Source organism: Moschus berezovskii, chromosome 10 (genome assembly GCF_049115385.1).
Source record: "Moschus berezovskii isolate FMDL1 chromosome 10, NW_MosBer_1.0, whole genome shotgun sequence".
NCBI lineage: Eukaryota > Metazoa > Chordata > Mammalia > Artiodactyla > Moschidae > Moschus > Moschus berezovskii.
In genome coordinates, this window is record NC_142469.1 from 80,581,792 (window position 1) to 80,595,255 (window position 13,464).

Sequence of the window (13,464 nt, forward strand, 5' to 3'; positions counted from 1 at the left end):
TGCTCTTCCTCCCTTGCTCACTATCCCACTTAAGATTAGTGGTCTTCTTTCTGCTCCTTCAGCGTGCCAGTTTAATATCTAGATGAGAACTTTCACAGGACAGGATTAGTTCCTTATCAAGTGGACTCATGGAGAAGACTCTTGAGAGTCCCTTGGACTGCAAGGAGATCCAACCAGTCCTTTCTAAAGATCAATCTTGGGTGTTCATTGGAAGGACTGATGCTAAAGCTGAAAGTCCAATACTTTGGCCACCTCATGCGACAAGTTGACTCACTGGAAAAGACTGATGCTGGGAAGGATTGGGGGTGGGAGGAGACGGGGACGACAGAGAATGAGATGGCTGGATGGCATCACCGACTCAATGCACATGAGTTTCAGTGAACTCCGGGAGTTGGTGATGGACAGGGAGGCCTGGCGTGCTGTGATTCATGGGGTCGCAAAGAGTCGGACACGACTGAGCAACTGAACTGAACTGAACTGAAGCTATAGAAAGCCAGTAATAAATGACGATATATTTTAGGGATCCATTTATGTAAAATAACCAGAATTGGCAAATATATAGAGACAGAAAGTATAAACCACTCCTGCTGGTTACCAGGAGTTTGAGTGCTTTATTTGGGGGTGTGTGTGCATGTCCTTACCCAGAAATGGAGAATGACTGCTAAAAGAAAATGGGGTTTCTTTTTGGAGGGAATAATCTCTCTTTTTAGAGAGACAGTAGTGATGGTTGCCAATTCTATGTATATGATAAAACCCTGTAAACTGTATACTTTGGAAGCATGACTATTGTGGTATGTGTACCTCAATAACAACTAAAGACACTAGTAGGTTAGTCTTTCCATGCTCCTGCTACTGCTCCTAAGTCTCTTCAGTCGTATTCGACTCTTTGTGACCCCAAGGACTGTAGCCTATCAGGTCCTCTGTCCACGGGATTCTCCAGGCAGGAATACTGGAGTGGGTAGCTCTGCCCTCCTCCAGCGGATCTTGCTGACCCAGGGATCAAACCTGCATCTCTTATGTCTTCTGCAGTGACAGTCAGGTTCTTTACGACTAGCGTCACCTGGGAAGCCCAATCTTTCCATACCTTGACAGATTTCCAAAAATGTCATATTTTCAATCATAATTTATTCTACTTTTGTTAAGTACTAGGAACAGAAAGATGAATGACATGCACCTCCACCCTCAGGAAGTTTCCAGATTAGCAGAGGATGTTCGCCATAAAGCCTTGCCAAATATGTGCAGAACACTTTACTCTTTGGACATTCAGACAGCATTACACAAGAGGGGTACATAACATATTCGTAAAAACAAACAGAAACAGCTCTGAACTGCTAACCAAGAGGAAAAACTGCTTTTTGACTCCAGTTTTATACACTATACATACTTAAGAACACTTAGTAATCTTCGAGCTACAATCATTACACCAATCATTGCTATCAGGAACAAGTTTCCTGAACATCTGCAGCTCAAGTCAGAATAAAGCTTGTTCTCTTTTTTCCCCCATCTTCCTTCCCCTTGTCTCTATTCTATTTCCTGTTGACTTGTGATAATTAGGTAAAAAAGTGATGGGTCCTGACTGATACTGGACAGCTCAGTGATGGGATAAGCCTAGTATTTTCTGACACATTTCCTCCACGAGATGCCTCATGTGGGACGAGACAATAGCCCACTAACTTCTGGATTTTAAGCATCTGCCACGTGGTAGGAGGTGTCCGCTGAGTAAAGACAGTATTTCTATTGCACTGACATTACATAAAGCAGGCTTTGACTGTACTAATACCACTTTAATTCTTTCCCTTCCGGAGACCTCACCCTTTTACTTAGTGACAATATATAACCATATGTGACAACTAAACGGATATCTCATGATTCACCAGAATTTTGGAAACGGACAGGAGAAAATAAGAGGGAAGAATGGACAAGTGGTGTCATTCCAACTCTTTCAAATAAAACTTATTTTCTTGACAACTGAGCTGAAGTTTGTACATAAAATAACCTTGCCTGTTAAAGGAAGAAAGTTAAAGAAAGCTGCTAGGTTGAAGGAAACTCAGATATAGTTTAGTTCCAATTGTTTACCCATCAAGATCCTCTTCGTATCAATCTCCATTTTCAGACTGACTTTGGGGTTTTGGGCAAATCACTTAAACCTCTCTCAACTTCAGTTTCCTCCTTTCTAAAACTGGAATAACAATCATCTCTAACCTGTCTCTCAGGACTGTTACATAGTAAAACGGGAAAGGAAGTATGAAACAAGGCACAAATAATCCAGAGCACAATACATTATTACTGTTTATGCATAGTTTACATTCATTTCAAGGCTTATACACTTTACGCCTCCCTCCCATACTGGAACTGTGTTGGTGTCTCTTACCTATAAAGCATTACACTGTATTTTTCTCAGAGAAGGAAATGATCTTACTAACCCTTTACTGTAAGTATTGATACATCCCAATTTCTTAATATTCTTAAATCTTCAAAAATATTAAGCTACTTGCTAAATTCTCAGGTTCCAGTATTATGATTCCTTGATAAATTCAACCCAAATTGTAACAAAGAGGTATCAGAAGAAGTTTTTCAAAAGTCCTATTAAAACTATGAATCAGTTCAGTTCAGTTCAGTCACTCAGTCGTGTCTGACTCTTTGCGACCCCGTGAATCACAGCACGCCAGGCCTCCCTGTCCATCACCAACTCCCAGAGTTCACTCAAACTCATGTGCATTGAGTCGGTGATGCCATCCAGCCATCTCATTCTCTGTCGTCCCCGTCTCCTCCCACCCTCAATCCCTCCCAGCATCAGACTCTTTTCCAGTGAGTCAACTCTTCGCATGAGATGGCCAAAGTATTGCAGTTTCAGCTTTAGCATCAGTTCTCCAATGAACACCCAGGACTGATCTCCTTTAGAAAGGACTGGTTGGTATCCTTGCAGTCCAAGGGACTCTCAAGAGTCTTCTCCAACACCACAGTTCAAAAGCATCAATTCTTCGGCTATCAGCTTTCTTCACAGTCCAACTCTCACATCCATACATGACCACGGGAAAAAACATAGCCTTGTCTAGACGGACCTTGGTTGGCAAAGTAATGTCTCTGCTTTTTAATATGCTATCTAGGTTGGTCATAACTTTCCTTCCAAGGAGTAAGCGTCTTTTAATTTCATGGCTGCAATCAGCATCTGCAGTGATTTTGGAGCCCCAAAAATTTAAGTCTGACACTGTTTACACTGTTTCCCCATCTATTTCCCATGAAGTGATGGGACCAGATGCCATGATCTTTGTTTTCTGAATGTTAAGCTTCAAGCCAAAATTTTCACTCTCCTCTTTCACTTTCATCAAGAGGCTTTTGAGTTCCTCTTCACTTTCTGCCATAAGGGTGGTGTCATCTGCATATCTGAGGTTATTGATATTTCTCCCGGCAATCTTGATTCCAGCTTGTGCTTCTTCCAGCCCAGCGTTCCTCATGATGTACTCTGCATATAAGTTAAATAAGCAGGGTGACAATATACAACCTTGATGTACTCCTTTTCCTATTTGGAACCAGGTCTGACAGAATGTGGTCCACTGGAGAAGGGAATGGCAAACCACTTCAGTATACTTGCCTTGAGAACCCCATGAACAGTATCAAAAGGCAAAATGATAGGATACTGAATGAGGAATTCCCCAGGTCGCTAAGTGCCCAGTATTCTACTGGAGATCAGTGGAGAAATAACTCCAGAAAGAATGAAAGGATGGAGCCAAAGCAAAATAAGTACTCAGTTGTGGATGTGACTGGTGATAGAAGCAAGATCTGATGCCATCCAGAGCAACATTGCATAGGAACCTGGAATGTTAGGTCCATGAATCAAGGCAAATTGGAAGTGGTCAAACAGGAGATGGCAAGAGTGAAAGTCGACATTCTAGGAATCAGTAAACTAAAATGGACTGGAATGGGTGAATTTACCTCAGATGACCATTATATCTACTACTGTGGGCAGGAATCCCTTAGAAGAAATGGAGTGGCTATCATGGTCAACAAAAGAGTCCGAAATGCAGTACTTGGATGCAATCTCAAAAATGACAGAATGATCTCTGTTCATTTCCAAGGCAAACCATTCAATATTACAGTAATCCAAGACTATGCCCCAACCAGTAATGCTGAAGAAGCCGAAGTTGAACAGTTCTATGAAGACCTACAAGATCTATTAGAACTAACACCCAAAAATGATGTCCTTTTCATTATAGGGGACTGGAATGCAAAAGTAGGATGTCAAGAAACACCTGGAGTAACAGGCATATTTGGCCTTGGAGCACGGAATGAAGCAGGGCAAAGGCTAATAGAGTTTTGCCAGGAGAACGCACTGGCCATAGCAAACTATGAATGGTACATTTCAATTCTTTGGTTCATCACAGTGGAAGCTGAAGTTGTCTTCCTGGTAATAAAAAACCACTCACCTTTGCTGCACAGGCTCGTATCACCTCCTAAAAGAAATACAATAAAATAAAGAGATATTCATAATTTCATTTAAAAATATCAATTCTTTTTAACACATTCAACTATTAATCTTTTAAAAACCAAAATCAACATCTGAGAGAGTGTTTTTTAATCTATCACATGCAGGTGTCGCTCTGCACTGTTTCCAGTGAGCTGGGAAGAGTGTAAAATTAAGAGACTCAATGACATGACTTTGGTAAATCTAATTTGCCAAAAGAAAAGGCACTGCCAAGACTCTGGAGGGCCCACATGTATCTGCCTGTGTCTCCTCATAGGAGAAAAGTTTGTTTCCTCAATAAACTTAACGTAAACACTAAAATTCTATACTGGAACACTGACATCTAAAAGACACACCCTGAACTGCAGTATATAATTATCTCTATAAGTAACAATACCCATACATATAATTCTCATATTAATAATTTACTCCAGAGGAAATCTAATAATAAACACTTCTGAAGAGTAAAGTATATGGCTGGAGGAGCAAAAGAAAGGAACTGCCTACAACTCATGGGATAAGACCAAGAAAAAGTCACTTTTGAAAAAAAGAAATTAGTCAAAGTCAACATAAAATAAATGACTTGAAAATTTGCTGCTAAACAGACACAAATAATACTCAAGTCCAATTAAGGTTAACCAGCATATATCATCAGTCTAGTACAGAACTAGAGAAATATGGTAACAATGTGGAGTTTAGAGAAAAAGAGAACTAAAAAAGAAGAACGTCCTTTTTTTTTTTTTTAATCCAAAAATTGTGAAGGGACAGACTCTACGTCTAAAGGACATTAGTAAAGTCAGTCACTAAAAGGAGGCAGTAAAACTGACGGGGCCATGGGATTCTGATAGCATGGACTAAGTCTCAGCTCCAGTGTTTCCATCTGTGTCAGACTGGCAACACTGCTTTATCTCTGAAAGCCTCAACTAGAATCTTCTCTAAAATGGGGATAATACTAGCATCTATGTTATAGGATGATTTTGAGGGTTAAATACAATGAACATGTAAAACACTAAGCACAGTATTGGGAATTCATTATGTCAGTTACTAACCATAATTAAACAGGTGTTGCTGCTGCTGCTGGTAAGTCACTTCAGTCGTGTCCGACTCTGTGCGACCCCATAGACAGCAGCCCACCAGGCTCCCCCGTCCCTGGGACTCTCCAGGCAAGAACACTGGAGTGAATGCTTTTCATGCATTCCTTCTCCAATGCATGAAAGTGAAAAGTGAAACAAGTCTCTCAGTCATGTACGACTCTTTGCGACCCCATGGACTGCAGACTACCAGGCTCCTCCATCCGAGGGATTTTCCAGGCAAGAGTACTGGAGTGGGTTTCCATTGCCTTCTCCGAAACATGTGTTAACTATCACCAGCTGTTATAAGATGAAATCTCCCGTGGAGTAGAGAAAATTAATCATTTTTTTCCAAAACTGGCATACAGTATTTTATGTAATTAATTAATTTCTATTTAAATTTTTTTCAGCCACACCATGAGGTACATGGATTCTTAGTTTCCCAACTAGGGATCAAACCTGTGCCCCCTACATTGGAAGCACAGAATCTTATTCCACTGGGCCACCAGGGAAGTCTCTAAAGCATTTTTTAAACCCATTCAAACCCTATGACTCTGTGATCACTGACCTAGATAGTAGGTAAATTTTTAAAAGGGAGAGTAGTCCTGAGTGCTCAGGCAGCTGAAGAGGTATACTTTTCATTATAAGATATTTAAGTTTATAGATCAACTTTTTGTAGGACTGCTTACTCTTAGAAAGTACCCCAGATTCTAAGGAGCTCTGGATATACTGTTAAGACCAAATTTCTGGGTCTGAAACCTTAGAATGAGCAGTGTCACTGCTCTCAAGATTCTGTCTACCTGTGAGGTCTTCGCTGGGTTGCAGAGCCTTGTAGGTGATGCTGCAGCGGTAGCATAGTGCTGGCGCTGTTAAGTATGAAACAGCTGAGTTTTATTATGAGTAAATGATAAAGCTACCAAGAACAGCAAATTATCTATTTTTGGCAACGTTTACTCATTCACGAGTAAACAGCTATGAAATGTCTGTGGGTGGAGCTGAACTTATTATGCAAAATTCACACATACACAAATCACACCCTAAACTTGAACTATATTTTCTTAGAAAAACATTCCTTCTCTGGTTACAAAGAAAGAAGTATATTCAGGGATACAGTCTTATATAATATAGAAGTAATACAGTTTTCTCTATTAGACTTTTACACAGAAGACCAATGACAGAGTCTCTTATAAACTAAGTAACACAAACCTAACAGAAAAAGGAATTTGAGGTCTATAAAATGGAGAAGACTCTTGAGAGTCCCTTGGACAGCAAGGATATCAAATTAGTCACTCCTAAAGGAAATCACGGAGAAGGCAATGGCAAGCCACTCCAGTACTCCTGCCTAGAAAATCCCATGGACAGAGGAGCCTGGTTGGCTGCAGTCCATGGGGTCGCTACTAGTCGGACACGACTGAGTGACTTCACTTTCACTTTTCACTTTCACACATTGGAGAAGGAAATGGCAACCCACTCCAGTTCTTGCCTGAATTCCAGGGATGGCGGAGCCTGGTGGGCTGCCGTCTATGGGGTCACACAGAGTCGGACACAACTGAAGCGATTTAGCAGCAGCAGCAGCAGCAGCAAAGGAAATCAACCCTAAATAGTCACTGGAAGGACTGATGCTGAAGCTGAAGCTCCAATACTTTGACCACCTGATGCAAAGAGCCAACTCACTGGAAAAGACCCTGATGCTGGGAAAGATTGAGGGCAGGCGGAGAAGGAGGTGACAGGATGAGATGGTTGAATGGCATCACCGACTCAGTAGACCTAAGTTTGAGCAAATTTCAGAAGATAGGAAAGGACAAGGAAGCCTGACATGCTGCAGTCCATGGGATTGCAAAGAGTCGGACAAGACTTAGTGACTGAACAATAACAAACAAAACACAGTTCAGGAAATATGAGAAAAGGCACTGTGACCAAAGGTGGGAATCCAGTTAACCTAAATGCCTGCAAAATGTAAAAAGAATGGAGCTTCTGTGGGAAAAAAGATGACATTTTGTTTTTACTCCCATACATACTACTTATATTCTGAGAGAAAACAATCTGCAGAGAACATTTGAAAAAAAGTTCAAAGAATTCTCTTAACACGGGAAATATATGGTTTTACAAAACCACAGCACATAGACAAGGCTTTCATTTCCAAAGGAAGCCTCCATCAACCTCAATCCCAAAGCATACATCTGAATAATTTTTAAAAGGAAAAGTTTAACAAAAGCTAAATAAATCAATGATTCTGAGACAAATAAGCTTTTCTCTTATAACAAATTATCAGTTTACTTCCCCCTTGCCTTTGCTTTCATATTTTAAAAAATATTTTTCTGAAGTATTAAAAAATTTTTTTCCTGTACATCTACTTTCATTTGTTCTTACATCCTCTCATTTATCTGAGGATGACAGCTATAAAAGATGATGCAGGTAAAAAGCTCAAGACCAACGTGATTCCAGAATGTTAAGCTTTACAGTGTAAAGACTGACAGGCTGTAGGAAATTTTTTTTTTATATGTCTGTCTGTGAGTTGCTCTTAGGTCTGTAGATGAAGTCATATTGCCATGCAATATTTTAGACAAGGCCACCTTTTTTTCCCCCCTAGTGAATAAATATTTTTGTCTAAGTTTTAAAACTCCATTTATCTATTCATACTTCCTCTTAAAATTTGGAACATCATGCATTATTCACTTATTTAAAAATGTTAAAATATACAGAATTACAACACTGAAATCATTAATTTATAGTCCTATATTCTAAAATTTATAGTGAGACATATAAAAAAATTTCCCCCATGTTCCAACTAAACCTAACCCCCCTTGCCTATGTGATCTGCATACCTCACACTCTCTAACTCTATAAAAAAGGAAAAGGAGAGAGGAAGAAAGTACAGTCCAAACTAAAGATGTCTCAATGTAGTTCTTCCTATGTTTGGTTTAAAACTAGTCAATATTCCTATCAAAGGAGGAGAAGAAGGGATACTTTATTAAGTGCCAGGCAATGTACCAAAAGGAGGAAAACAACAAAAAACAAGCCTGTGAAGTCCATGTCTTCAAGGCTAACTCTCAGTAAAAGAACTATTATGGTCAAAGAGCATAAGGATTTTTAAGGATGTTCTACCTTCTCAGTACATTTTACCACTTAACTTTGAAAAAGACTGTATAGTAATTTATCACTAACAGAATACCACCGGACTTTTAGCCAAGCACTGTCCTTCTCATTTTTATCATCTATTTTCCAGTTTTGCAGCAAATATCTGGTTTTGGTAGCAATACTTTTCTTAGAAGTGAGACAGAACTTTGAAATACGCTTATGAAACACTTGTACCTACTCTTTATGGAAGTACATGTTTATTTCTTTTATCCATTTCCTAGTTGAAGTCTCACTACTTTCTTTATTATTTAGTTCTTGCATATTAAGGCTGTTTCTTTTACATTTTATGTTAAGTATTTTTCCAGGTTGGTTGTTGTTCGTGTGTGTGCCCACATGCTGTATATGTGCATACAGACACATACTTCTGAAACAGAGAAACAGGTCTTGGGCTGATATTTACAGAATCTATCAGGCCAGGAAAACAATAGATTATCCTAAGTTTAGTTTGCTTACTGCAGTTAGTGATTTTAAAACAAGTACCAGAAAGTAACTATATACGTAGAAGAAGGCCTAGTTTTAAGTAACTACTGGAATTGCCTAGTGGTTCAGGTGGCAAAGAATCCGCCTGCAATGCGGGAGACCTGGGTTCAAACCCTGGGTTGGGAAGATCCTCTGGAGGAGGGCCATGGCAATCCACTCCAGTATTCTTGTCTGGTGAATCTACATGGACAGAGAAGCAGGGCAGTAATCCATGGGGTCACAAAGAGTTGGACATGACTGAGTGACTAACACTCACTTTTTCCATTCAATTAATATTTATTGGCATGGGTGTGTAAAACAGGATTGAAATGGTTTTAAAGTTTCTGACTGTCTACTGCACACAATGAAATAAACATACTGTGACAGAATCAATTCTCTGTTTCACTTGTTGCATCTTCATTGAAGAATGTTCAGTGGGGACATAGTCATCAATCTGAAAGGATCCTTGGTGAGGTAGTCTAGGGCAGGTGCATAAAGCACCTTGACTTTGGTGTGTTCCAGGTAATGGAAAGGTTCCGTTGTAGTGTCTGAACATTTCGGCTTCCTGCTGGGCAACTGGAAAAAAAAACAAGTCCATGATTAGTTAATCATCACAGTAAAAGCAAAATGGAAAAATTAAGCCATGAAACGGCAGCATTAAACACAATCAGAAAGTGCATAAAACATTTTAAATACTACATAATAATAATATAACATGACTGACAAAACCATAAAGAAGGAAATGAACTAATTTCACAGGTAACCTCATGTCAGGCAGTATAACTGAGCCTGGAAGGCCATGCAGTATCTTGGACTGGCAAATATAACATATTGGAATCAGACCCTAGCTTTAAAGAGACACATACAAAAAACATAGTACAAAATAACACAAAGTAGAATTAAAGAAAATACAAAAACAATAAAAATGATTATTCACAAATCTATCTTCTAAAACAACCGTTTTCATATTTCTATGCCCCTCCTAATCTTTATCCATATGTACATTTTATGTAAGGTTATCAGTGTAAACACAATTTAACAGTTTTTCAATTTAAATGTAATTTTTTTCTATTTCTGCTGCTGCTGCTAAGTCACTTCAGTCGTGTCCGACTCTGTGTGATCCCATAGACGGAAGCCCAACCAGGCTCCCCCGTCCCTGGGATTCTCCAGGCAAGAACACTGGAGTGGGTTGCCATTTCCTTCTACAACTGTATAATTACCATTTATAAATGCCTTACAATATATCATTGAAAGAAGCACCACAGTTTATTTATGTATTCTCCTATTGTTAAATACTTAAAATGTTTTCTGTTTTCCCTCATCATAGACCATATGTAAGTAAAGGAAAGTGAAAGAAGGTGCTAAATTGCTCAGTCTGTGTCCAACTTTTTGCGATCCCATGGACTATAGCCCACCAGGCTTGTCTGTGCATGGAAGGCAAGAATATTGCAGCAGGTTGCCATACCCTCCTCCAGGGGATCTTCCTGACCCAGGGATCAAACTCAGGTCTCCTGCATTGCAGGCAGTTTCTTTGGTGTCTGAGCCACCTGGGAAGTATGTGAGTAAGTGCTTTCTTAATTTGTTTTTTTAAAGGAGTTTTTCCTTTGGATTAATTCTCCAGAGTGGAACAGATGGCTCAGAAGCTGAATGTTTTTGATGACAGTGACGATGAGGAGGAGGGGAAGGAGGAGGAAGGAAATTGCACCTCTATTGTAACTCTGTGATTTTCAGCATGTTTTCATAGGCATCTCATTTGATCATTTAAAATAAATGGATTTGAAAAATTTTAAATGCCTGTAAGTACAGAGGAGAAAAAAGTAATCATTTAAAATAGTATTTCCTTGATTATATAATTATGCAACTTAAAAATCCATAGAAGAAAAAATGGTAGTTTTGGACTTCATAAAAATTTCAAAGTCTGTTCTTTAAAACTCTTAAGACAGAAGAAAAGCCAAAGGCAGGAAGAAATACTTGCAAGTCATGTATCTGATAGAGCACCATGTGCAAAAAGGAAACCTAACTCTCAAAGTTCAATAATCAGAAAACAACCAAGCCCACTTTACAAGTGGGTAAGAGATTTGAACAGACAGTTCACTGAAGAAGAAATATGGATGGTAAGTGAGCACACAAAAAGGTGGTTACCATCATTAGTCATTAAAGATAAGCAAATTAAAACCAAAATGAAATAGCCCTCTACCCAATTACAAAGGCTAAAATTAAAAGGATCAGCCATTTCAAATTTTGAAAAGATACAAAGAAACATTGACTGCTGGTAGGAAAATTAAATGATACAACCAGTTCAGACAACAGTTTGGCAGCTTCTTAAAACATACGTCTGCAATGAGATCCAGCCCTTCTACTCTTGGGAATTTACTCAAGAGAAATAAAAACATATGTTTATACAAATACATATAGATGAATATTCATAGCATCTTTATTTGTAGTAGCTAAAAACTAAATAAAACTCAAATGCCCATCAACAGGTGAATGGAAAAACAAGCCATGATATAGCAGTACAATAAAATAATACTCAGAAATAAAAAGGAACTATTGATAAACTCTAAAACACAAAGCGAGTGCTTCTAAAACACTTTGTGTTTAGTAACTCTAAAACACAAAGTAAGACGAACTTCAAAGTAAGTATGAGTGAAAGAAGCCAGAACAACAAAAAAAAATGAGTATATGGCATATACCGTTTCACTTATATACAAATCTAGAAAATTCAAATTAATTCAGTGTTTGCCTGGTGGAAGGAGGAGGTAGGGAAATGACTAAGGAGCACAAAGTAATTTTGGGGGATGATGGATATGTTCATTATCTTGATTGAGGTGACAGTCTTACAAGTATATAAATATGTCTTGACTTAGCAGCATGTACTTTTAAAATATATGCAGTTTAGGGGGACTTCCCTGGAGGTACAGTGATTAAAATTTTGCCTTACAATGCAAGGTGTACAGGTTAGATCCCTGGTCAGGGAGCTAAAACCCCACGTGCCTAGAGGCCAAAAAAACCAAAACATAAAACAGAAATGATATTGTAACAAATTAAATAAAAAACTTTAAAATGGTCCACACTAAAAAAAAAATCTAAAAAGAAAAATATATATATACAGTTTATTGTCAGTTATACCTCAATAAAACTGCTAACAGAAAGTGATAGAAGGGGTTATTATTCAGAATCCCCATCAAATCAATTAAAAATAAATAATCCAAAAGAAAAAATGGGCAAATGACCGTTATGGAAAAATCACAAAACAAGAACTATATAGCCAACCTTACAAATATTTAAAGCAGAAATAAGGAGAAAAAGGCAAATTGGAAAGTGCTGTTTCTTTTATTGCCTATTCCACTAACCCATTGTACCTCAAGATATTTTTTCCCAAGGAATAAACTGAGTAAGGGTAGGCAGGTGTGTACTGAAGTATTGCTTAAAATAATGAAAAACATATAACAGTGGAATTGTGCAACAACAGCTGTTTAAATAAATCAGTGCCTTCATTTAATGAAACTGAATTCAGCCACTAAAATTATGTACATATGTATAATTATCACGATGGAAAGTTTCTCACAATATATTATTAATCAGAAAAAAAAGTTTATAAAGCAGTATCATGAATATACAAAAAAATGATCACTTTTTTTTAAAGTCATCAACCTTGGTTTCAAGAAGTATGGACTTGAGAGAGCACGTATAAACAATTTTAGGTCTTTGATCTTTATAATCACGTACTGCTTCATTCACGTTGTAAGTGAGGAATAGCTCAAGGACAGTAGGGGCTCTCTGCCTGCAGACTCTGATAGTGATAAGAACCGGGGGACAAAGTTGAAGGAGACCACCCTTGTAGTGATGCGCATCCCTCAGCGCCAATTACTGTTCTCAGTTGGAAGTGTAGCTGTGTCAACACTTAGACTTTTGTGGGTCTATTATCTTTCAGTATACAGTTTGCACTTCTTTTCCTAACACTCAGAACATTTATCTACCTCAAATAGAAGACTGTTTAAAGAACAAAGAGAAACTTTGAAGCTGTAGAAGAAAAGTGCGCAAAGACTGGAGGTTTAACACTAGTAGATGACTCAGGGATGCATGAATCAAGATGTAAAAAATCATGTTCCATGATCTTTGCCTTATTTGCTTTTTAAAATTGTCCTTTCCCTACTGTATAGCCTAGGGAACTCTGCTCAGGGTTATGTGGCAGGCTGGGTGGTGAGAGTTTGGGGGAGAATGGATACATGTATTTGTATGGCTGACTCCCTTTGCTGTCCACCTGAAACTATCACAACGTTGTTAATTGGCTATATTCCAATACAAAATAAAAAGTTAAAAAAATAAAATTGG

At 38.4% G+C, this 13,464-nt stretch overlaps 1 protein-coding gene across 11 annotated transcripts in view; it reads right to left on the minus strand.

Moving 5' to 3' along the window:
• The window catches only part of AHI1 (Abelson helper integration site 1), a 228,815-nt gene that overhangs the window by 135,763 nt on the left and 79,588 nt on the right, over positions 1–13,464 (minus strand). For all 11 annotated transcript variants that reach the window (XR_016038442.1, XR_016038443.1, XR_016038441.1 and 8 more), the window contains exons 19-20: positions 9,509–9,705; positions 4,425–4,451 (exon numbers count right to left, since the gene is read on the minus strand). Coding sequence is in view for 7 of the 11 variants with exons in the window: in XM_088840772.1 (XP_088696898.1) it covers positions 4,425–4,451; positions 9,509–9,705 (224 nt within the window). In the remaining 4 variants the exon portion in view is untranslated. The remainder of the gene's footprint in view (positions 1–4,424; positions 4,452–9,508; positions 9,706–13,464) is intronic.